Source organism: Leptodactylus fuscus, chromosome 9, assembly GCF_031893055.1.
Source record: "Leptodactylus fuscus isolate aLepFus1 chromosome 9, aLepFus1.hap2, whole genome shotgun sequence".
NCBI lineage: Eukaryota > Metazoa > Chordata > Amphibia > Anura > Leptodactylidae > Leptodactylus > Leptodactylus fuscus.
Genome location: NC_134273.1, coordinates 12,898,264 through 12,922,930, shown reverse-complemented (window position 1 = coordinate 12,922,930; position 24,667 = coordinate 12,898,264). Strand labels below are relative to the sequence as shown.

The window sequence follows — 24,667 nt, the reverse complement described above, 5'->3', positions numbered from 1 at the left end:
TGTTTTTCTTCCTCAAAAATAAATCATCCAGCAATACAAAAATACTCAGCGTAGTTCCTAAAGGTGACTATACATGAGATGCATGGGGGTATCCTGACTCTCCACCATAGGCGGAGCTATAGGGGGTGCAGAGGTAGCAGTCAATACCGGGTCCTGGAGGCCCCAAAGGTCCGTCTACCCTGTAGGGTTATTTGTATGCGGCATTCAGTATACCGTTATATCAGGCAGCAAAAAGAAACTCCCTACTTGGCACGTAGACCCTAATTTGCACTAACAGGGCTTATATCTTTGGAATAGCTGAACAGATTTGGATAGGCAGAAGAACGAATTGCCGATCAGATGATGGTTGTTATTGGGCTTTTCAGACCTGGTGACTACACAGTGGCCAGAAACATTAACTCCTTCCTTTGTTGTGTCCCGTGATAAGATATCACGCTGCAGTGTCAAGTTAAAGTTTACCACATCTGTATACATAGGAGACCTGCGCCGGTGAAGTTCTGGTTGTTCTCTGGTTATCCTTGAATGACCCGCACCCAGAACGTGAGACATTACTAACGTGACATGGTGTTACAACTGGAATAATCTGATTGTACAGTAACACAGTTTTCCATGGACACTTTATAGCGGAAAAAGTTTGTAAAATAAAGTTGTATGAATCACTAAATATGGGATAAAGCAGGACCCCTTACATAAATGCAGACATGCCCAATTACTGACACCCCACCCAACTTTCACAGAGGATTTCAATATCCTTACATCACTTGGGTCATCAATTCTCACCAACATATCAACAGGAATATAATGTATACTGCAGACATATCATGGATTCCAGCCGCTGTGACCGACTACTGCTCCCATCCTCCCTGCATTCCTCCTCTGGGTTGCTCCTTAAACACAATTTATGAAACTTAAAAGATAATCTTTTACCAACTCCAGTACTTTACATCCTTTAAAGATGTCTCTCCGCTGATTCTGGCGCAGTTGAAATTTTTTCTCTAGTCCCCACCGTTCCTGAGCAATCACCATAGTAAGTTACAATAACTGATAATGGTAACTAGACTCCCTAATGTCACGTGGGTGGTGTGAGGGAGGAGCAGTAAGGGGCGTGACTCAGAGCTCCAATCAAAGGATGACAATGACAGAGCAGAGCGTCACACCCTCTTACCTGCTCCTGCCTCACACCACCCACTTGACATTAGGGAGTCTAGTTTGGATATCAGTCGTCAAAACTTACTGTGCTGATTGCTTGGAAATGCTGGTGTCTAGAGAAAAAATTCCAACTGAGTCGGCATCAGTAGGGAGGAGCCTATTAAGGGATGAAAACAAGCTTGAGTTAGTGAAAGGTCCTCTTTTATACTTGGTCCCAAATCACTCTCAGTCCAGCCCTGACAAGAAGGACCTCAAGATATGTGGCTCAATGGTTAGTCTTGCAGCGCTGGAGTCCTGGGTTTGAATCCCGCCAGGAACAACATCTGCAAGGAGTTTGTATGTTCTCCCCGTGTTTGCGTGGATTTCCTCCCATTCTATAAAGACATACTGATGGGGAAAAAAATGTACACTGTGATCCCTAAATGGGGCTCATAACCTACATGAACGAAAAAAAGAAGACAAGATATTTCCAATTCCTTTTATTACCTAAAAAGAGATAAGAAAACCAAAAGAAACAAAATCGTCCTCTTTGAATCGTGCCTTCTAGTTTTGTGTGTCTCAGTTATAACAATATAGGCAACCAGGAGTCAAATTTGTCCAACTTTATCAATTTTACAAGCAGCAATGGGAACCCTTCAGAGACTGTAGAAGTCATAGGTTCAAGTTCGGCCCAAGACCATCGTCAATATTATTCAAAAACTGATCCTCGCAAGCTTCGCCCCTCCAAAGATGTTCACTCGTGACTGGCATTTCCATAGCTAGAGACCAACATGGACGTGATGTCCAACGTCACTTGACTTTTTGGCTTTTATACCAGGTTGACATAGTACACCTTAAAGGAGTGGCAAAAGATTGCAAAAACGTGGCCTCTTTCCTCCAAAAACAGCCCCATGACTCTCCATTGGATATGTTGGTTACATTATAGCGAACGGCTGCAATATCAAACACAACCTGAGGACAAGTGTGGCGCTGTCTTTGGAAGGAAGCAGCCATGTTTTTTCTAAACCTGAGTTCTCTAGATCAACTCGATCATCCTATTGTATCCAAATAGATAAATGGCCCTAAAATATACAAGACACCACACAGTTAAGTGTTATTTCAAGCGGAGGATTGTAGGCACCTTTTTTTGTCTACTCTACGCACACAAATATGTCACGTGATATAAAATTTCTTTTACGAAATGAGGTTAAGTCATGTAAACTTCCTTATCCTGTGATACGTCTGCACGGTGGATTCGCGGCATAACTATGGCGGCAACTGGATGGTGTTAGAGCAGAAGAAGAAGAAGTCCCCAACATTTGTCCTGCGCGTTCAGATCATTCCAAGTTGGCAGCCGGGTTGATGCGAGTTTATAAAGCAGTCCTCAACAATAAGAACCGGGTATAACACTTGGTTGGTATGATGTTCCCTCCGTTTCTGGTGGAAGGGTCCTACCAGGTGTCCAACATCATCCTCTTCCATTGACATAGGACCTGTTCTCGAGGAGACCATGACCTGCGCTTACACGTTAGTCTCAAGTTCGCTGATCTCTATCGTACAGTGATCTTTTTCTGTGCATTTTTCGGAGGATTCTGGGACTTCGGGCTCGGGATCCACTTGAACTTGGTGAAACTCTTGGGTGGCGTGAGAAAGGTGAGGGGCGCTGCGGCTCTTCACGCATCCATTTCGTTGGTACGCCATGATCTGGTGGATACTTATCGGCTTGGTCTCGCAAATTAGAGGAACCTGGAAAGAAGATGGGTGAAAAGAATAAGATAGTTTCTAATCCTAGACATCCCCTTTAAGTAAGTTGAATAATTGGATGACTTAGTCTAAATCAGTGGTGGTCAACCCAACGTGTTTCGGGTGCTCAAATGAGGCCCCTCTCTTTAATGGGCCACCGATTACATTCAACCAGGATTGAGTCAAGAAGTAGGCATGGAAAAACTATAGGAGAGACGCCGGAGTGCCCCCATAACAGAGCACAAAGCAGAGGCGCTCTTCTGTTCCATATGGCTGGTAGGAGAGACCACTCATTGCATGGTAATGATTATACTAGATCCTTATCCCACACCACATGAACGTGCCTTACCCTGGGGGGCCAAATACAGCTTCTGAGGGCCACACACAGCTCCTGAGCCTCCAGTTGGGCTTCCCTGATCTGAAACTTTAGACCTGGTCAGAAAGTATAGATTGAGAGCCTAATATGATCCCACGTAAGGGCAGAGGGCAATGAGAATATCCTAGACTACAGAATTGATCAAACCTACTGGTTAAAAAACAGCGCCACACCTTCATCATGGGCCGTTCATGGTATTGCAGCTGATTTCCATTGACTTGGAATAAAATGGAGCTGTACTGCAATACCACACACAACCTGTGGACAGGTTTGGCGCTATTTGTGACAGTAAGCAGCCATGTTTTTCTAAGGGCAATACCATTTTAAAGGGGTTATCCAGGGATTACTACTTCCTCCACATTCTATTTGGGCTGAAGCCTGGGATTCTGGGCTAGCTCTGACTCTGGATCATGCGATCAGAACCAACACCGACTCCAAAATTGCTCGGCCTCCTCCCGCTTCTCCTGTGTTCATTGCTAGCTACCTGTACTACGGCACTGACTTTACTATTACAAGGATCTATCCGGCCACCAGTGAGTGCAGGAGAAGAGGTGGAACGATTTGGGTATCGGGTGCTGATTCGGAGCACATGACCCAGTGTCAGAACCAGCCTGGAAACCCGAGGTTTGACCCAGTCCCTGGATAGACATTCAACTACTGTATAGGACTTTTTGGAAACCCCTATATATATAGTTGACTTTGAGTGGATTTCTTGTTATCTCACACATAGACCCGAAACATTCTCCTCCGCATAAGCTCCATCTTCTGTTTGTATGACCAACACGAGCGCTCCAAACATAGAAACTTCCACTAGCAAAAGCAAACCACTTCAAAGCCCTAGAGTACCCCAGCTGAGCGTCATAACTGAGCGCGCCTTGTTACTGAGCCCATTAATACCCGGCCCCTCATTTCCTTCCTATCCCACCCTGTAGATTGTACTAAAGAAGCCAAATTAACTCCTACAACGATCAAGGGCTCAGCATCACTCACTAGGAGATCGATGATGTCACCAAACCCGAATCTGAGCCTAACATGTGGTGGATCAAGCAGGTCGTGTATCATCTGCTGCAGAGATGGAGGGTCACATGTGCACGGTAGACGCCATAGACGCTGCCGTACTGGATGGAAAAGGTTAATAGAAATATCTCTTGATTTCCCGTCAGAGACGCCCAAAGTCAAAGAATTTCCAGATTTCCGTTCTAACTCACAACAGGTTGAAAGATCAGTAAAAATAGTCCCAGACGTGAGGAAATAAAAGGGCAGGCGCAGATGGAGGGGAGAGAGGGGACGACACACAAAGGGAGAGATTTATGGAGTCTGAATAGTGGAAACCGTGAGGGGAATCTAGAGATATCGGAACGAGTATATTCAGGGCAGCGCATGATGCGACAGTCTTACAGCGGCGAGCAGTGTTGGCTCCGGCCTCCTAATATTTGTAGACGTCCCTTACACCAGAATTACAATCTACACCAGGGACTGACATAGACACCTGAAGCCCAGGGACAAAATTACCGCCATAGCCGCCATAACTGTGGGGCCCCCTGACCTTAGGAGGGCCATGATTTACTTACCGTTTCCAGATCCTGCCCACTGCCCCTCCCCCTGCAGCTCTGCCTCCTCTGATTGGCTACTAAGAGTCAGAGTATGCAGAGTTAATTTCTAATGACCAAAAAATGAGGCATATTTAGGGGTCCCGGGGGGTCGCTGTAAGCCCACTTATTAGCAGTGTTTTACTGTTACCTCATCACTCTGCTTGGCAAAGTCTTTCCTGCAGATATGTGCCATGATCCCGGCTGCCAGCGCATCTCCGAGCACATTGATCATCGTCCGGAATCGGTCCCTATTAAAATACAATCACTGTTCATTATTCAGTTCTGTCTCTTGGTCTTATCCCTTTTATAAATGATGTGGTATAGATGTTTCAGTAAGTACTTGTATTCCACATAACAATATCAAGTCTTAGAACTCAGTGTGCCATTCCTCAGTTATTCCTCCTGCCAATTATGAATATATTGCCTACTGGGAGTTTCCATTCTCATTATTAATAGGAGGTGTCCCTGCACAGTCTGACACTGTCAGCCCTGACTACAAGCGGCAGAATGAAGAGGGCACTCACATCTCAATTTATTAATATATTTCCAGGAGGAGTAACAGAAGAATTGCACAATGTAGAGGTGAAACAAAACGGGATGGTGTGTTATTTTATGGTGAATACAAGTAAACAATAAACATAGAGGGACAGAAGATACTCACAGCGCCCAGTCTACTGCTATGATCAGGGTGATGTCATCAGTGGGCAGGCCAACAGAGGTCAGTACAATCACCATCGTGACCAGGCCAGCTTGGGGAATCCCTGCTGCCCCAATGCTGGCTGCTGTTGCTGTAATGCTGGGGGAACAGATAGATAGGTTACTGTCACCAGAACCAGCATATCACCCCAGCCCTGCAGATAGATAGGTTACTGTCACCAGACCCAGCATATCACCCCAGCCCTGCAGATAGATAGGTTACTGTCACCAGACCCAGCATATCACCCCAGCCCTGCAGATAGATAGGTTACTGTCACCAGAACCAGCATATCACCCCAGCCCTGCAGATAGATAGGTTAGTGTCACCAGAACCAGCATATCGCCCGAGCCCTGCAGATAGATAGGTTACTGTCAACAGAACCAGCATATCACCCCAGTCCTGCAGATAGATAGGTTAGTGTCACCAGAACCAGCATATCACCCCAGCCCTGCAGATAGATAGGTTACTGTCACCAGAACCAGCATATCACCCCAGCCCTGCAGATAGATAGGTTACTGTCACCAGAACCAGCATATCACCCCAGCCCTGCAGATAGATAGGTTACTGTCAACAGAACCAGCATATCCCCCCAGCCCTGCAGATAGATAGGTTAGTGTCACCAGACCCAGCATATCACCCCAGCCCTGCAGATAGATAGGTTACTGTCACCAGGACCAGCATATCACCCAGCCCTGCAGATAGATAGGTTACTGTCACCAGACCCAGCATATCACCCCAGCCCTGCAGATAGATAGGTTACTGTCACCAGAACCAGCATATCACCCCAGTCCTGCAGATAGATAGGTTAGGATCACCAGACCCAGCATATCACCCCCGCCCTTCAGATAGATAGGTTAGTGTCACCAGAACCAGCATATCACCCCAGCCCTGCAGATAGATAGGTTACTGTCACCAGAACCAGCATATCACCCCAGCCCTGCAGATAGATAGGTTACTGTCACCAGACCCAGCATATCATCCCAGCCCTGCAGATAGATAGGTTACTGTCACCAGAACCAGCATATCACCCCAGCCCTGCAGATAGATAGGTTACTGTCACCAGAACGAGCATATCACCCCAGCCCTGCAGATAGATAGGTTAGGATCACCAGACCCAGCATATCACCCCAGCCCTGAAGATAGATAGGTTAGTGTCACCAGAACCAGCATATCACCCCAGCCCTGCAGATAGATAGGTTACTGTCACCAGAACCAGCATATCACCCCAGCCCTGCAGATAGATAGGTTAGTGTCACCAGAACCAGCATATCACCCCAGCCCTGCAGATAGATAGGTTACTGTCACCAGAACCAGCATATCACCCCAGCCCTGCAGATAGATAGGTTACTGTCACCAGACCCAGCATATCACCCCAGCCCTGCAGATAGATAGGTTACTGTCACCAAAACCAGCATATCACCCCAGCCCTGCAGATAGATAGGTTAGTGTCACCAGAACCAGCATATCACCCCAGCCCTGCAGATAGATAGGTTACTGTCACCAGAACCAGCATATCACCCCAGCCCTGCAGATAGATAGGTTACTGTCACCAGACCCAGCATATCACCCCAGCCCTGCAGATAGATAGGTTAGTGTCACCAGAACCAGCATATCGCCCCAGCCCTGCAGATAGATAGGTTACTGTCAACAGAACCAGCATATCACCCCAGTCCTGCAGATAGATAGGTTAGTGTCACCAGAACCAGCATATCACCCCAGCCCTGCAGATAGATAGGTTACTGTCACCAGGACCAGCATATCACCCCAGCCCTGCAGATAGATAGGTTAGTGTCACCAGAACCAGCATATCACCCCAGCCCTGCAGATAGATAGGTTACTGTCACCAGAACCAGCATATCACCCCAGCCCTGCAGATAGATAGGTTACTGTCACCAGAACCAGCATATCACCCCAGCCCTGCAGATAGATAGGTTACTGTCACCAGAACCAGCATATCACCCCAGCCCTGCAGATAGATAGGTTACTGTCACCAGACCTAGCATATCACCCCAGCCCTGCAGATAGATAGGTTAGTGTCACCAGACCCAGCATATCACCCCAGCCCTGCAGATAGATAGGTTAGTGTCACCAGACCCAGCATATCACCCCAGCCCTGCAGATAGATAGGTTAGTGTCACCAGAGCCAGCATATCACCCCAGCCCTGCAGATAGATAGGTTACTGTCACCAGACCCAGCATATCACCCCAGCCCTGCAGATAGATAGGTTAGTGTCACCAGACCCAGCATATCACCCCAGCCCTGCAGATAGATAGGTTACTGTCACCAGACCCAGCATATCACCCCAGCCCTGCAGATAGATAGGTTAGTGTCACCAGAACCAGCATATCGCCCGAGCCCTGCAGATAGATAGGTTACTGTCAACAGAACCAGCATATCACCCCAGTCCTGCAGATAGATAGGTTAGTGTCACCAGAACCAGCATATCACCCCAGCCCTGCAGATAGATAGGTTACTGTCACCAGGACCAGCATATCACCCCAGCCCTGCAGATAGATAGGTTAGTGTCACCAGAACCAGCATATCACCCCAGCCCTGCAGATAGATAGGTTACTGTCACCAGAACCAGCATATCACCCCAGCCCTGCAGATAGATAGGTTACTGTCACCAGACCCAGCATATCACCCCAGCCTTGCAGATAGATAGGTTAGTGTCACCAGACCCAGCATATCACCCCAGCCCTGCAGATAGATAGGTTACTGTCAACAGAACCAGCATATCCCCCCAGCCCTGCAGATAGATAGGTTAGTGTCACCAGACCCAGCATATCACCCCAGCCCTGCAGATAGATAGGTTACTGTCACCAGGACCAGCATATCACCCAGCCCTGCAGATAGATAGGTTACTGTCACCAGACCCAGCATATCACCCCAGCCCTGCAGATAGATAGGTTACTGTCACCAGACCCAGCATATCACCCCAGCCCTGCAGATAGATAGGTTACTGTCACCAGAACCAGCATATCACCCCAGCCCTGCAGATAGATAGGTTAGGATCACCAGACCCAGCATATCACCCCCGCCCTTCAGATAGATAGGTTAGTGTCACCAGAACCAGCATATCACCCCAGCCCTGCAGATAGATAGGTTACTGTCACCAGAACCAGCATATCACCCCAGCCCTGCAGATAGATAGGTTACTGTCACCAGACCCAGCATATCATCCCAGCCCTGCAGATAGATAGGTTACTGTCACCAGAACCAGCATATCACCCCAGCCCTGCAGATAGATAGGTTACTGTCACCAGAACGAGCATATCACCCCAGCCCTGCAGATAGATAGGTTAGGATCACCAGACCCAGCATATCACCCCAGCCCTGAAGATAGATAGGTTAGTGTCACCAGAACCAGCATATCACCCCAGCCCTGCAGATAGATAGGTTACTGTCACCAGAACCAGCATATCACCCCAGCCCTGCAGATAGATAGGTTAGTGTCACCAGAACCAGCATATCACCCCAGCCCTGCAGATAGATAGGTTACTGTCACCAGAACCAGCATATCACCCCAGCCCTGCAGATAGATAGGTTACTGTCACCAGACCCAGCATATCACCCCAGCCCTGCAGATAGATAGGTTAGTGTCACCAGAACCAGCATATCGCCCCAGCCCTGCAGATAGATAGGTTACTGTCAACAGAACCAGCATATCACCCCAGTCCTGCAGATAGATAGGTTAGTGTCACCAGAACCAGCATATCACCCCAACCCTGCAGATAGATAGGTTACTGTCACCAGGACCAGCATATCACCCCAGCCCTGCAGATAGATAGGTTAGTGTCACCAGAACCAGCATATCACCCCAGCCCTGCAGATAGATAGGTTACTGTCACCAGAACCAGCATATCACCCCAGCCCTGCAGATAGATAGGTTACTGTCACCAGAACCAGCATATCACCCCAGCCCTGCAGATAGATAGGTTACTGTCACCAGACCTAGCATATCACCCCAGCCCTGCAGATAGATAGGTTAGTGTCACCAGACCCAGCATATCACCCCAGCCCTGCAGATAGATAGGTTAGTGTCACCAGACCCAGCATATCACCCCAGCCCTGCAGATAGATAGGTTAGTGTCACCAGAGCCAGCATATCACCCCAGCCCTGCAGATAGATAGGTTACTGTCACCAGACCCAGCATATCACCCCAGCCTTGCAGATAGATAGGTTAGTGTCACCAGACCCAGCATATCACCCCAGCCCTGCAGATAGATAGGTTAGTGTCACCAGAGCCAGCATATCACCCCAGCCCTGCAGATAGATAGGTTACTGTCACCAGACCCAGCATATCACCCCAGCCCTGCAGATAGATAGGTTAGTGTCACCAGACCCAGCATATCACCCCAGCCCTGCAGATAGATAGGTTACTGTCACCAGACCTAGCATATCACCCCAGCCCTGCAGATAGATAGGTTAGTGTCACCAGACCCAGCATATCACCCCAGCCCTGCAGATAGATAGGTTAGTGTCACCAGACCCAGCATATCACCCCAGCCCTGCAGATAGATAGGTTAGTGTCACCAGAGCCAGCATATCACCCCAGCCCTGCAGATAGATAGGTTACTGTCACCAGACCCAGCATATCACCCCAGCCTTGCAGATAGATAGGTTAGTGTCACCAGACCCAGCATATCACCCCAGCCCTGCAGATAGATAGGTTAGTGTCACCAGAGCCAGCATATCACCCCAGCCCTGCAGATAGATAGGTTACTGTCACCAGACCCAGCATATCACCCCAGCCCTGCAGATAGATAGGTTAGTGTCACCAGACCCAGCATATCACCCCAGCCCTGCAGATAGATAGGTTACTGTCACCAGACCCAGCATATCACCCCAGCCCTGCAGATAGATAGGTTAGTGTCACCAGAACCAGCATATCGCCCGAGCCCTGCAGATAGATAGGTTACTGTCAACAGAACCAGCATATCACCCCAGTCCTGCAGATAGATAGGTTAGTGTCACCAGAACCAGCATATCACCCCAGCCCTGCAGATAGATAGGTTACTGTCACCAGGACCAGCATATCACCCCAGCCCTGCAGATAGATAGGTTAGTGTCACCAGAACCAGCATATCACCCCAGCCCTGCAGATAGATAGGTTACTGTCACCAGAACCAGCATATCACCCCAGCCCTGCAGATAGATAGGTTACTGTCACCAGACCCAGCATATCACCCCAGCCTTGCAGATAGATAGGTTAGTGTCACCAGACCCAGCATATCACCCCAGCCCTGCAGATAGATAGGTTACTGTCAACAGAACCAGCATATCCCCCCAGCCCTGCAGATAGATAGGTTAGTGTCACCAGACCCAGCATATCACCCCAGCCCTGCAGATAGATAGGTTACTGTCACCAGGACCAGCATATCACCCAGCCCTGCAGATAGATAGGTTACTGTCACCAGACCCAGCATATCACCCCAGCCCTGCAGATAGATAGGTTACTGTCACCAGACCCAGCATATCACCCCAGCCCTGCAGATAGATAGGTTACTGTCACCAGAACCAGCATATCACCCCAGCCCTGCAGATAGATAGGTTAGGATCACCAGACCCAGCATATCACCCCCGCCCTTCAGATAGATAGGTTAGTGTCACCAGAACCAGCATATCACCCCAGCCCTGCAGATAGATAGGTTACTGTCACCAGAACCAGCATATCACCCCAGCCCTGCAGATAGATAGGTTACTGTCACCAGACCCAGCATATCATCCCAGCCCTGCAGATAGATAGGTTACTGTCACCAGAACCAGCATATCACCCCAGCCCTGCAGATAGATAGGTTACTGTCACCAGAACGAGCATATCACCCCAGCCCTGCAGATAGATAGGTTAGGATCACCAGACCCAGCATATCACCCCAGCCCTGAAGATAGATAGGTTAGTGTCACCAGAACCAGCATATCACCCCAGCCCTGCAGATAGATAGGTTACTGTCACCAGAACCAGCATATCACCCCAGCCCTGCAGATAGATAGGTTAGTGTCACCAGAACCAGCATATCACCCCAGCCCTGCAGATAGATAGGTTACTGTCACCAGAACCAGCATATCACCCCAGCCCTGCAGATAGATAGGTTACTGTCACCAGACCCAGCATATCACCCCAGCCCTGCAGATAGATAGGTTAGTGTCACCAGAACCAGCATATCGCCCCAGCCCTGCAGATAGATAGGTTACTGTCAACAGAACCAGCATATCACCCCAGTCCTGCAGATAGATAGGTTAGTGTCACCAGAACCAGCATATCACCCCAACCCTGCAGATAGATAGGTTACTGTCACCAGGACCAGCATATCACCCCAGCCCTGCAGATAGATAGGTTAGTGTCACCAGAACCAGCATATCACCCCAGCCCTGCAGATAGATAGGTTACTGTCACCAGAACCAGCATATCACCCCAGCCCTGCAGATAGATAGGTTACTGTCACCAGAACCAGCATATCACCCCAGCCCTGCAGATAGATAGGTTACTGTCACCAGACCCAGCATATCACCCCAGCCCTGCAGATAGATAGGTTACTGTCACCAGACCTAGCATATCACCCCAGCCCTGCAGATAGATAGGTTAGTGTCACCAGACCCAGCATATCACCCCAGCCCTGCAGATAGATAGGTTAGTGTCACCAGACCCAGCATATCACCCCAGCCCTGCAGATAGATAGGTTAGTGTCACCAGAGCCAGCATATCACCCCAGCCCTGCAGATAGATAGGTTACTGTCACCAGACCCAGCATATCACCCCAGCCTTGCAGATAGATAGGTTAGTGTCACCAGACCCAGCATATCACCCCAGCCCTGCAGATAGATAGGTTAGTGTCACCAGACCCAGCATATCACCCCAGCCCTGCAGATAGATAGGTTACTGTCACCAGAACCAGCATATCACCCCAGCCCTGCAGATAGATAGGTTACTGTCACCAGACCCAGCATATCACCCCAGCCCTGCAGATAGATAGGTTACTGTCACCAGACCTAGCATATCACCCCAGCCCTGCAGATAGATAGGTTAGTGTCACCAGACCCAGCATATCACCCCAGCCCTGCAGATAGATAGGTTACTGTCACCAGAACCAGCATATCACCCCAGCCCTGCAGATAGATAGGTTACTGTCACCAGAACCAGCATATCACCCCAGTCCTGCAGATAGATAGGTTACTGTCACCAGACCCAGCATATCACCCCAGCCCTGCAGATAGATAGGTTACTGTCACCAGACCCAGCATATCACCCCAGCCCTGCAGATAGATAGGTTAGTGTCACCAGACCCCAGTATATCACCCCAGCCCTGCAGATAGATAGGTTAGTGTCACCAGAGCCAGCATATCACCCCAGCCCTGCAGATAGATAGGTTACTGTCACCAGACCCAGTATATCATTTATCTCACATTATTGTTTCTTCCTACCTGATGGTTATGATCTGGCCAAAATCGAGTTCATAATTGTTCACTTGTGCGATAAAGATGGCAGCTACGGCTTCGTACAATGCGGTCCCGTCCATATTGATGGTGGCTCCAACGGGCAGCACAAACCTTGCAATCCGTCTGTCTATATGGTTGTTCTCCAGAAGACACTTGAATGTTATTGGCAGTGTGGCAGAACTAATGAGACACAAATTTGTAATGTGAATACATGTAGCCGTACACCTGACTGTTTCCAATAGCAACCAGTAGAATTGTGAATGCAGCTCTGGAGTATAATATAATATAATATAATATAATATATGTTATATGTTCACACCTGGACCAGCTCAGATTGCAACGAAAATCAGCGGAACGTGCAGGACTTTTCTCTCTACCGGTTTCAGTCTATGGGGTCCAGGGGTGTCGTGGGTAACTGCTGTTCTGGAGGATGGGCTCTCCGTTGTTCAGGTTCCCGGGCGGAGAGCCCGGTCCAAGTGTGAACATAGCCACACAGAAGTATCAGGCAGATGGAGGGTAGAGATGGGAAAACCTCACAAGATTCATTGTGCAAATATTCGCAGGACGTTCGCCTGCCAGCTTCAGTTCAGTTCTAGCCAGGAGTATTATTATTGTACTGCAGAGTCTCTTCTGACCTCAGAATCGGAGGCCATGGAGAGGTGCGGAAAAATAATACACAGATTCTCATCTTCTCTCACCTCCCATGGGCACGCTCACAGTGTCTGGTGATGCGCCCATATGATTAGACCCCAGAGACTAATAACAATTTGTGGGTGGCGAAACCCAAAATCTTTGTAATATTTGTACTGAACCTGGCTCATTATGAGCTCAATTCACTCATCCTAATGGAGGGAACCAGTAAGAAAGAATCAAAGAAACGCTCCGACACAGAGACCGCAGCTGCTAGTAGTAAGTTTCTATTTTACCCCAAGTGTTCTATTCACATCAATACCATTCTCAGTATAATTCTGAGTAAGTGGCAGAATATTAGGATGCGGCGTCTCCTCTGCTTTTTGTTTACGGTGTATGGCAGAAATCATAGTAGTCAGACTCTGCCCACAAGCTCAAGGAAAACTGTATATTAGAAATGGAGCCTACAGAGGGTAAACTGGTAAATATAAGTCATATAATGACCAGAAAGAGAGTTACCAGAAAGTTGACGGTATGCAAATGAGTTCTCTCGCAGCACTGGGGGCGGTCCACAGCACTCAAACAACACTGGGGGAATCCCCAATGCTGCGAGAGAACTCTCCAGCGCTGCCTCCATCTTCTTCATAAACGTGTCTCCTTCGCGTCTTCTTCCGGGGGTTGGCTTCAAACTTCTAGGCCTCGGGTAGCCGACTGTGCATGCCCGTGGCCACAAGAAAATGGCCGCTTACAATACTGTATAAGCAGCCATTTTCTTGTGGCCGGCGGGCATGCACGGTCGGCTTTGCCCTAGGCCCGAGGCCGAGAAGCTTGAAGCCAGCGCCGGAAGAAGACGCAAAGAAGACCCTTCCTGAAGAAGATGGAGGTGGCGCTGGAGAGTTCTCTGGCAGCATTGGGGACACCCCCCAGTGCTGTTTTAGTGCTGGGGACCGCCCCCAGTGCTGCAAGAGAACTAATTTGCACACAGAAGAAAACCTGGATTTTTACCAAACGGTGGCGCAGAGAAGACATCTAAAGGTAGGAGAAGAACAGCCTTTCTTAAGGCTATTCCTACGTGTTAGGGACAAAAAAAATTGAGTTTTATTGATAGGATCCCTTTAAAGCAAAATATGTAATGTAATAGAGCCCCTTTTAATTGACCCCTAAGACACCAAGGCCCAGTAGTGATTGCTGCCTCTGTATCCCTGGAGCTACACCCCTGTATCCCTTCTGCATACACAATGCACTACTGATTTATGCAAAGTTTTCTGAAAGTTTAGTGCAGAGCCTTGATATCTTGTGTTTGCACAGTCTTGCACATATCATGAGACGCTATACAAGCCTATGAATATACAACCACAGTCACCATAGGCCTGATGTCAGGCTCTGCTGCTAGACTTGAGTCTGGTATGACTTAAATGATGGAAAATGTTAACAGAATAAAGCATGGCCATCTATGTTTATCCGTGTTTAGATAACATGTCAGGACTAGAACCTGTGTAGTGAGCCGCCATTAATATAAAACATCTGCATGGCAGTGTCTGCAGACTATTATACCCTTATGTAATGTAATATAGACCCGAGGCGGCGGTATTACTGCAGAGCAATGACATGGTCGTGTGCCAGGAGCTCGTAAAGATAATAGCTGTGCAATCTATACACAATCTCTGAGCAATACAAGGCACGATAAATGGAGGGAAGTGGAGAGGAAAAATGGCCCTTTGCAAGGTGTAAATTTTGCCCTGTGGTAATGTCGAAATCCCATTTTAATGTAAAACAATACTGGAATATTTTGCAGACCCCAGCATATCACCCCAGCCCTGCAGATAGATAGGTTACTGTCACCAGACCCAGTATATCACCCCAGCCCTGCAGATAGATAGGTTACTGTCACCAGACCCGGTATATCACCCCAGCCCTGCAGATAGATAGGTTACTGTCACCAGACCCAGTATATCACCCCAGCCCTGCAGATAGATAGGTTACTGTCACCAGACCCGGTATATCACCCCAGCCCTGCAGATAGATAGGTTACTGTCACCAGACCCGGTATATCACCCCAGCCCTGCAGATAGATAGGTTACTGTCACCAGAACCAGAGTCATCAGACCCTTTGGAGCAATGAGGATTAGACATTGGTGAACTGTTTTGTTAGGAGCTGGGTGTATCCCAATTGTTTTGGTTTTTTTTCGAAACCAAAACAAATAGGGATTTGTCTTGGACAAACTAAAATGTCACCACAACAATTTGCAGCATACGGCTACATTTAAAATACGCAATGTCACACAAATGCAAAGTTTGTCACCTCTAATGTGAGATCTGTCATTTACATGTTTGAGATTGCAGGTGGACATGGTCAGTCAAGCAATGAAGAAATCCACAACATCAGCTGTTCATTATGACTTGTGTGGGCAGAGAGCAGCTCCTACCTGGAGGACGTGGCCAGCGCTATGAGGAGAGCCTGTAGTACGCCCCGGATGAAGACAATGGGGTTCTTCTTCGTGATAAACAGATACATGAGGGGAAGAATAAAGAGGCCGTGCACCACCAGTCCACATACTACAGTGATGGCATAAAATCCCAGCTTCTTCCCTATGGCGGTAGGGTCATCCATTTCTAGGATCTTGCCTGCAATAAGGAAGACAATCCCAAATGGAAAGTACCTGAAGAAACAAGGAAGCATACATAGTGGTCAGCGCAGGGTAGGGATATGTGCAGAATCAGACGGCGGGGGGAGGTTAGGGCGACTTTTGTGTTCTAAATTTGTTCAAAAATGTAAAAAAAATCTAATTTACAGTATTGTGCAAAAGAAAAATGAAAAAGTAATAGAAGGGTTAATAGGGTATTCTGTAAATGTAAATCCCATCAATATTTGGTGCGACCTTTACCCTTTGGATGGGGAGTGATGATACAGTCCCTATAGATATAGCCCTGACCTCATCATCCTCCAGTCTGTCTGGGATAACATGAAGAGACAGACGGATTGGAGCAAGCAACATCCACAGAAGATCTGGGCTTAGTTCTCCAAGATGGCAGCGGGAACAACCTCTCTGCCCAGTGCTGCCAAAAACTGTCTGCAAGTACCGAGAAGAACTGATGGAAGGCAAAGGGCAAAGGTCACACCAAATATTGAAGGGATTTACATTTCTCTTTCCTTCATCCACTTCATTTTGGTAATGCACAGAAATAAACCATTAACCCTTCTATTACTGAAAGCATTCCTTCTGCACAGCATTTTTTTTTTTATACCTGCCTAAAACATTTGCACAGTACTCTACAAATTCATAGTTATGGGTCCATGGATCAAAACAGTCTAATAAAAAAGTTGTTGCCCGTAGTCGGACATCAGACCATTTTACCATGACAAAGTGTGTAAAGGCGACGACAAACTCACCACACGGCGACGGCTACAATTTTCATGACGGACTCATTCAGGCACTGGCAGAAACTAACAACAGGTACTCCGCTTGTCCCCATACGACCCAACATGATACCTTTAAGACAGAGGTGGAGAGGTGAGCCACAGATCTCTTACACAGCAAGTTCTGTGCTAGTCACTGATAGGGTTGAGCAATCGGGATCTGGAAAGATCGGATCCCGATCGGCAATCAAGCAAATTTCACTATCGGGATAGGCTGGAAAATGATCGAAAATCAGATTTTAAAAATTATCCTGAAATCTCAAGATCGGCTCAACCGTAGTCACTGATGATGATGATGATGAAAGGTGGCCATTAAGGTTGAGCCGATCTTGACTTTTCAGGATTGATTTTGAAATCCGATTTCCGATCATTTTTCATTCGAACCCGATCTCAATCCCAATTCTGATCCCAATGTAAGTCAATGGGATTTTTTTTACTAATCGGAGATCGGATTTTAAAAACAATCCTATTCACTATACAGCATGGAATCTAACAAGTGAACACTTTAATTGTTAGAATCCACGCTTTATAGTGATTTTTTTAAATCACTAAGTAGACAGAGGATTTTTTTTTAATCCTCTGGCTACTTAGTCCCCCCTAGTGGCCACTTACCTGCAGAGATGGCTGGTCCGGTGCCCGGTGTTCTCATTCTTCGCCTCGCTGCCCCCTGCCTCCCAGGTTAGGAGAGTGTGGGTGGGTACTCGGAGGGGAGACGTCATGTCTCCCCACCCTGTACCCGCCCACACTCTCCTAAGTCACAAGCCCCGCCTTCTTCCTAGCTCTTTAACACTAACCTGGGAGGTGGGGGCAGCAAGGCGAAGAAGAACGAGAACACCGGGCACCGGACCAGCCATCTCTGCAGGTAAGTAGCTACTAGAGCTGTTAGCTAGTCTCCCATTAGAATAAATGGACGCAGCCGGCACGCAGGGGGTTAAGGCTGTGTGTCAGCTGCTTCCTTAATTCCTATGGAACCGCAGCGGAGCCTTCACACTGAGTATACACTCCGCTCAGAATGAGTGGAGCGTATACTCAGTGCGAAGGCTAACATTGTTAGCTTTTCCCACAATGCTTGGCCAGTAGCAAAGCATTGTGGGAAATAATCACCGATCTCGATCCCACCTAAAAAGATCGTGTTCGGAATTCCGATCGCGAAATTTTCTGATCTTTTCCAAACACAATCACTCAACCCTAGTGGCCATGTTTGCACCGTTGCATTTTTGCTGTGTATGTTTTTGCATTATTTACTTTGGTAATATATTACATATCAGTTTGTGTCAGCTTTCTATACACATTGGATATGTTACTGTTTCTAGCATAGTCATATTATAAGGGAGCCCCCATCTTGAAGCCCTAGGAGAAGTCTACGACCTACCATGCATGTGTTCCTGGCATAACCCTCAGCAGGGCGGACCATGGACACGTACGTCCACTTCTCCTATAGGGGGGGCTAGTGTGACCTGGGTCTCATATGCCTTACATATTTCGTATACCACATACCCATGGTGGCAGAGAATATGACAATCCCAAGTACATTCATCCCCTCGCTGGTTCCAGGCTCTGACTTGTAGACTACATCTGGGGACGGGGTGATATCCAGAGCAAAGTTCTGTATATGTGATCCGTTTTCATCCTGGATCCCATAGATGAGGATTCGGTGAGTTATACTTTCCGATGACGTTGTCTTCCCACTTTTTACCACCGGTACATTCTTGGTGCGGTACTAAGAAATAGAAGCCAAGTATATATGTATAGACTGTATACTCTCCATAGAGCGTGATGAATACTGCCAGGGATATCTACAGGTGGGTCAAGTGGCACAACATGGCGCTACCTCCAAAAATACCCAATGTAAGAATTACAGCCCCGGGGTATGAGAACGTTTAATATTAGTCATCAGGACACAGGATCGGAACATGTAATAAAGCAAAGGGGCTTACAATAGTATAACGGATAGAGACCGACTGACCTGCTTAAACGTTGCCTCCACCAGATTAGAAGGAAACATGTTCCTAAAGAAATAAGATAAAGTTCATTGATATTACACAATCTGGAATATACATTATTATATCGTGCAAACAATATGAGAAATATCTGATAGCCCTCCGCCCCATCCCTTTTATTGTTTACCAAGAACAGCGCCACACAGTTAGTAGTGGCAGAGCCCGGTAATGCAGCTCATAGTTGCTCAGTCCCCTAATATGTGTCACCTCTCACAGTCTCTTTCCATACGGTACGCTAATATCTATGTATACAAATAGTTCAGAGGGTTCCCAGCACTGCAGATATGTGACCACAGGGAGCTGTATCTGCCCAGCACATGTGTATGAGATATATTTCGGGATATGGCGTGCAGTGACATCACGTAGTCGCAGGTCAGCGGGATAAGCGTACAGACGTAATAAGCCACATTCAGGTCAGTTTCAGATTGCTGCGGAGAGACCAGACCTCGTGACCACCAGATTGTTGTCCCGCTTTGAAAGGGATTAAAGTATTTTGATTCCTATAACTCAGCATCATGTAGTGAATTACACTGAGAGCGCGGCCGGGATAATCTCACACATTGTTATAAGGTCAATTTGTCCCTACATGAGGATCGGAGATTGATATCATTTATGACACACATTTACGCATCGTCATCCTCTATCATATAAAAGATAGTAAGGGGTTAGACCGACATCACATATAGAATATATCTGAGGGGTAAAGACATCTGCAAATGAAAGGTTTGTCTGGAAACAGCGCCACATCTGTCCACAGGCTATGTCTGGGATTGCCGGTAAATAGGGAGGGACTTCAATGCCAAACACACTGAAAAAGAAAGCAAACAGGGTGCAGAGGCTGCGATGTGCCACAGCGCCCTGATAAATGTGGGCCAGGGTTCTAGAGTATTGGTCTACAACAGGGGTAGGGAACGTACGGCTCTCCAGCTGTTGCATAACTACAACTCCCAGCATGCATACTTGCTCTGATTTTCTTGGAACTCCCATGGAAGTGAATGGAGCATGTTGGGAGTTGTAGTTTCACAGCAGCTGGAGAGCTGAAGCTTCCCTATCCCTGGTCTCCAACCTGTGGCTCTCCAGCTGCTGCAGACTATAACCCCAAGGCTTTTCAGGCATGCTGAGGATTGTAGCATTGCAGCAGCTGGAGAGCCACAAGTTAGAGACCCCTGCACAATGTCTCCTTATGACGTCCTCTCCGTATCAGTACTAACTTAGCAGCATTTACATTTTCCTTTTATTCTCCATCTGGCCCAGACCACCATCTGGCCCAGACCACACAATCATTCCCATCTCCTGTCGATGCCCTCAAGTAGTAATCTTGTTCCCATTTTGTGGCACAGTCCCTCGACAGAATCCATCCTTGACTTTATGCTGCTGTGCAATAAAGGGTAAATGTTCTCCTTTCTGACAGTGGAAGGCTGTGTATCATATATTTTCTCACTCCAGTGCACCAGAGGGCAGGGAGAATAAATTTACAATACATAGACTACCAGCCATCAAAGTAGATCAGAAAGGAGACCAAAAAAATGTCAGTGCGGTGACCTACAGACCCCCCTGAATTATGGCCTGCGATCCTTCTAGTTCCACCAGTGTCCTCTATAGATATGATAGCTCCATACTCCTCCTTGGCTAACCTCTGATAAACCTCTTCCATTTGATGCATCTCCCGAGTGTTACACTATAACTGAGCCACGGGCTGCGCAGTTACCGGATCAGGTCCAGCAGGGCGTCCGCCGAGCTCATAACCGGCTTCCCACTGTGTTCTGTGTTCTCCTTCTGTGCAGCGCCCCCGGGGTGGATGATGGATACCATGATGATTCCCACAATCACCGCCACAAAGGTGGTCCACAAGTAGTAGGCAATGGTGATTATACCCAAGCGACTGGAAGTCTTGGCATCGAGGGCGGCCAAACCGGACATCAAGCTACAAATGACACAAAAGAGGAAAAAAAATTACCAAAATGATCGCAATATATAAAAATAACTTGTGTCATTGCAAACCTACAATATGGCCACTGACTAACTTTACAGAAATTTGTCTGATTTTCAGAATTCCCACATACTGTAGTTGCAGTCATAAAAATCATGATTTTTTTTGTGGATTTTTGGTCATTTTTATGTGTTTTTTGCAAAAACATTGCACTGAGCTGACATGAACCCCGTGATACAGCTTGTGCATAATTTGCTACAGAAGAAAATGTACAAATGGGGGATTTTATAGGGGACGTTGCCTCCCAAATAATTGCTTTCCAGGCTTGGAGAGCTGGCAGAACGCTCAGAACATGACCCGTGAACTTGTGGCTCGTGTGATGTTTTCTCAGTCTTCGCACCTGTTTCTATACAATGTATTGTTGTGTTTTAACTTTTGGATATGGAAAGAAAACACAAGACAAGTGCAAGAAACCATCTGGAGAGCGCGGAGAACATGTGGATTACTGAAGGAGCTGTCTGGGATGCTTACCCTGATCACACAGACGCTAATCTCTGCCACCTACGTCTAAGGAACACCACGGAGAGAGAAGAAGATTCCACAACATATGTGTCCACGCAACAAATCTCACCCGTAACCCTAGGGCAACAATGGACAACCTACAATATTACATCAGATGCAAAAAGCAGCAAAGTAAGTGCATAAATACACGCGGAAGCAGCCAACAACAACAAGCAGTCAATGGACAAGTCATTTGCACGGATGCTTTCACATGTTCAGGTTTTAAAATGCAAAAGTCCCGGGCTATTTCACATAGTATGATGCGAAACCCTGAACATGTACGTAAACCCTAATCTATCCTAAAGCCATGGCGGCCTGTATGGTGGCCACAGTACCCTAAACCAGCTCATGCTGTTCTATGTGATGGCTCCACACATCACACCAGCAGGGGGCAGTGTGTTGACCCACGGTGAAGGCAGGATTGAATCGCTCACCATGAGACCTCCATGCTCCAACGCGAGTGTTACCAGATCCTAAAGGACGATACAGTCTGTAGCAGTCCACGTTTCTTGTTCATGACAACACTGTGAACAAAGGTGAAGGTAACTGGCTGGCAGGACACGTTACGGGCGCCATGATGCCACATTTCCTTCTGCAAACGGCCTGGAAGTGGTCCAGACAGAGACAGGAGTATGTAAAGAAGGCGCCCCCTGTGCCTGGGTGGTAGACAAGGGAACTGTAGGAGCTGCTTGTTAGTGGATCAAACCACCCTCTCTACTGGGCTATGTCTGGTCCGTCCGGAACCTGTAGCCACCTAATAGCTAGGTCAGAATGACCAAGATGGCAGCAATTCAACGAAACCACCACCCTGCCTCTCTCAGTCCAGTGATGCCTCATCTTTGTATAACAACTGCCTCAAAATGCCTTTGAGCATGTCATAGCAGTCATCAACCACTCACCAAGATGTGCACTATCCAAAAGTAGCTCCTGAGAGCCTTTTAACAGGGCAGTAGGGGGAAGAATTTTTACACCCTCTCATAGCAAGACCCAATGTCTAATCAGAGCATACATATAATAATTTACACATCTGCCTGAGTGAGTTTTGCAGCAATCCAACATTTGGTGCTCTCGTTCCATTCATGGCAGGTGATACATTGTTATTCCCAGTGCTATGAATGTCTCTGTCCAGTATGGTATAAGGTAGACCTTGCTCTTCAACCTATACTTCTAGGAATACGGCCCAGATCTTTCCTCTCATCTGTTCCCAACAGGGACGCTTTTGTTCTGCACTAGCACCGAGCCCTATGGTTGCAGGGGGCCACAGCCCCCAATCTGAGCAGCAGGCTCTCTATGACAGAGCAGGGAGCTGTAAAGTCTTTGCTCCGCCATAGAAGACTTACAGTTATGTGCAGGACATCTTGGCATAGACAATGACACTGCATCGCATCACCTGCACCGGGTAACAGCAGGGGTAGGAGTCCGCTGCGACATGGGATCGCGGTAAGATTAGTATAAAAAAAATTTATTTTATTTTTAAGGTAAAAGTCAGCCATTACAGCTGAGGGGGAATTTATTTATATACTTGGACATATTATTTCTGTGGGGGGTATTATTTTTGGAGGGGGAACTATTATTTATAAGGGGATTATTATAACGGGGTTTAAGGGGTGGTGAGTGAAGGGGCGGCCCACTTGAAATTTTTGCACCGGGCCCACCAATGTGGTAAAATGGCCCCTGGATCCCGCACAAATTCTGCCAGCTGATTTCTAGATATTTACTGAGCGTTGGCAGCAGATGGAGAGGATACTCTGTAATCCGGCTCACTCATAGTCTTATGGATGCACCTTGTTTGTATGGATTTGTTTTCATGTTCTTGACATGTCACGTAGCCGGGGGCCAGGAAATCGACATCTTATTAACAATTAGGTAATTCCTTATTCTGGGCTATTTCGGGTAATCTAAGGCCATCAAAGGTCACTACTAGTGCTACAAGAAACGCTGAATCCGTGGTGGAGTTATAGGGGCGAAGAAGGGCAAGACGTACCCTGCTCGAGTCATAAGAAGACACCAGTCTTATCTGGGGGCCATGGTCGTGGGGCCCAGAAGCTTCAAGTTATTATTATCCGGTGCAAAGCCGGGGACTCTTGGTAAATCTGTATCCCGCTATTTCCACTCTGGCCCTAAACCAAATAATAATCTGACACTTGCCAGTTGTTTAGGGGCTTTCTTTGCAGCAGTAACCTCATTTACAGCACAGGCAAGATTACAATAGAAGATAACACCTCTATAGATTACCCATAATTACGTCCACTACTGACGATGTCACATGTTATTTACTCGCTCTCCCTACACAAAGCATGCCCCATAGACATCAATAATTCGACTCTAGTCTATGACTATGCTGTAAAGCAGATTAGAAGCTCAGACAAGATGGCCGCCATCTACAGATAGAATGATAGATTTCACTATTTGGTTTTATTTAAAAAAAAAATGGCAATAATTCCATTCCACGTTCACCTGATCGCTTGGACCCAACAGTCGAACACCAAGTAATTCTACAGTGTGGATGGGGGTAGATGTATGTAGTGGTAACCCCCTTTAACTCCAGTAGAACTGATGCAGATTGCTGTTTTAGAAGTCCCATACAAGTCAATGGAGCGGTGACCACCCTACGCACCAGTGCTCCATAGACTAGGGGTACTGGGGGCCCCCATTTCATGGTTTATGGGCGTTCCATCAGTCGGGCCCCCAGCATTAAGGCACTTATCCCCTATCCTGTGGTGTGTGGAGCCCCTTTAAGTCATATGACTTGGCTGCACTACTAGAGTAGATGATGGGTGAGGGTCTCGTGAGCTCCAGGAACATTTCACATGAGAAATAATATATTGTATGAAGATGCTTTATAATAAATCTTCTTCTATTTTTCTCAGAGCTTGTCCCTATTGTTGTCTCGAGAAGGTGTCTCCATCTACCTGAGGGAAAAGACACAGGATCCTGAAAATCCTGAATAGGATCAAAAGGTAAATGTAGAGGCTCAAGCCCCAAGAGGACAACCAAACTCAACTGGACAGCCTGGACCAAAACAATGTCCTTCCAGAATAGCCAGTCTGAGGACACCCTCCATGGCACCAGAGCTGCCTGCAGATAAGTGAGGTCCACCTCTACCGGGATGTTACTAGGACCAGTGAGGAGTTTAGAGCATTGCATGTACCG

The 24,667-nt window shown here is 47.3% G+C and overlaps 1 protein-coding gene across 2 annotated transcripts in view; it reads right to left on the bottom strand.

Annotated features, from left to right (window-relative positions):
• Positions 1-1,615: 1,615 nt before the first annotated feature.
• Positions 1,616-24,667, bottom strand: part of SLC1A7 (solute carrier family 1 member 7) — a 40,102-nt gene continuing 17,050 nt past the window's right edge. The window contains exons 3-11 of one of the 2 annotated variants that reach the window (XM_075287862.1): positions 20,732-20,947; positions 18,990-19,032; positions 18,521-18,743; positions 16,997-17,096; positions 16,032-16,265; positions 12,961-13,155; positions 5,501-5,635; positions 4,982-5,087; positions 1,616-2,874 (exon numbers count right to left, since the gene is read on the bottom strand). In XM_075287862.1, the coding sequence (XP_075143963.1) occupies positions 2,650-2,874; positions 4,982-5,087; positions 5,501-5,635; positions 12,961-13,155; positions 16,032-16,265; positions 16,997-17,096; positions 18,521-18,743; positions 18,990-19,032; positions 20,732-20,947 (1,477 nt within the window). In that variant the 3' untranslated portion in view covers positions 1,616-2,649. The remainder of the gene's footprint in view (positions 2,875-4,981; positions 5,088-5,500; positions 5,636-12,960; positions 13,156-16,031; positions 16,266-16,996; positions 17,097-18,520; positions 18,744-18,989; positions 19,033-20,731; positions 20,948-24,667) is intronic. The other variant, XM_075287863.1, reaches the window with a different exon arrangement.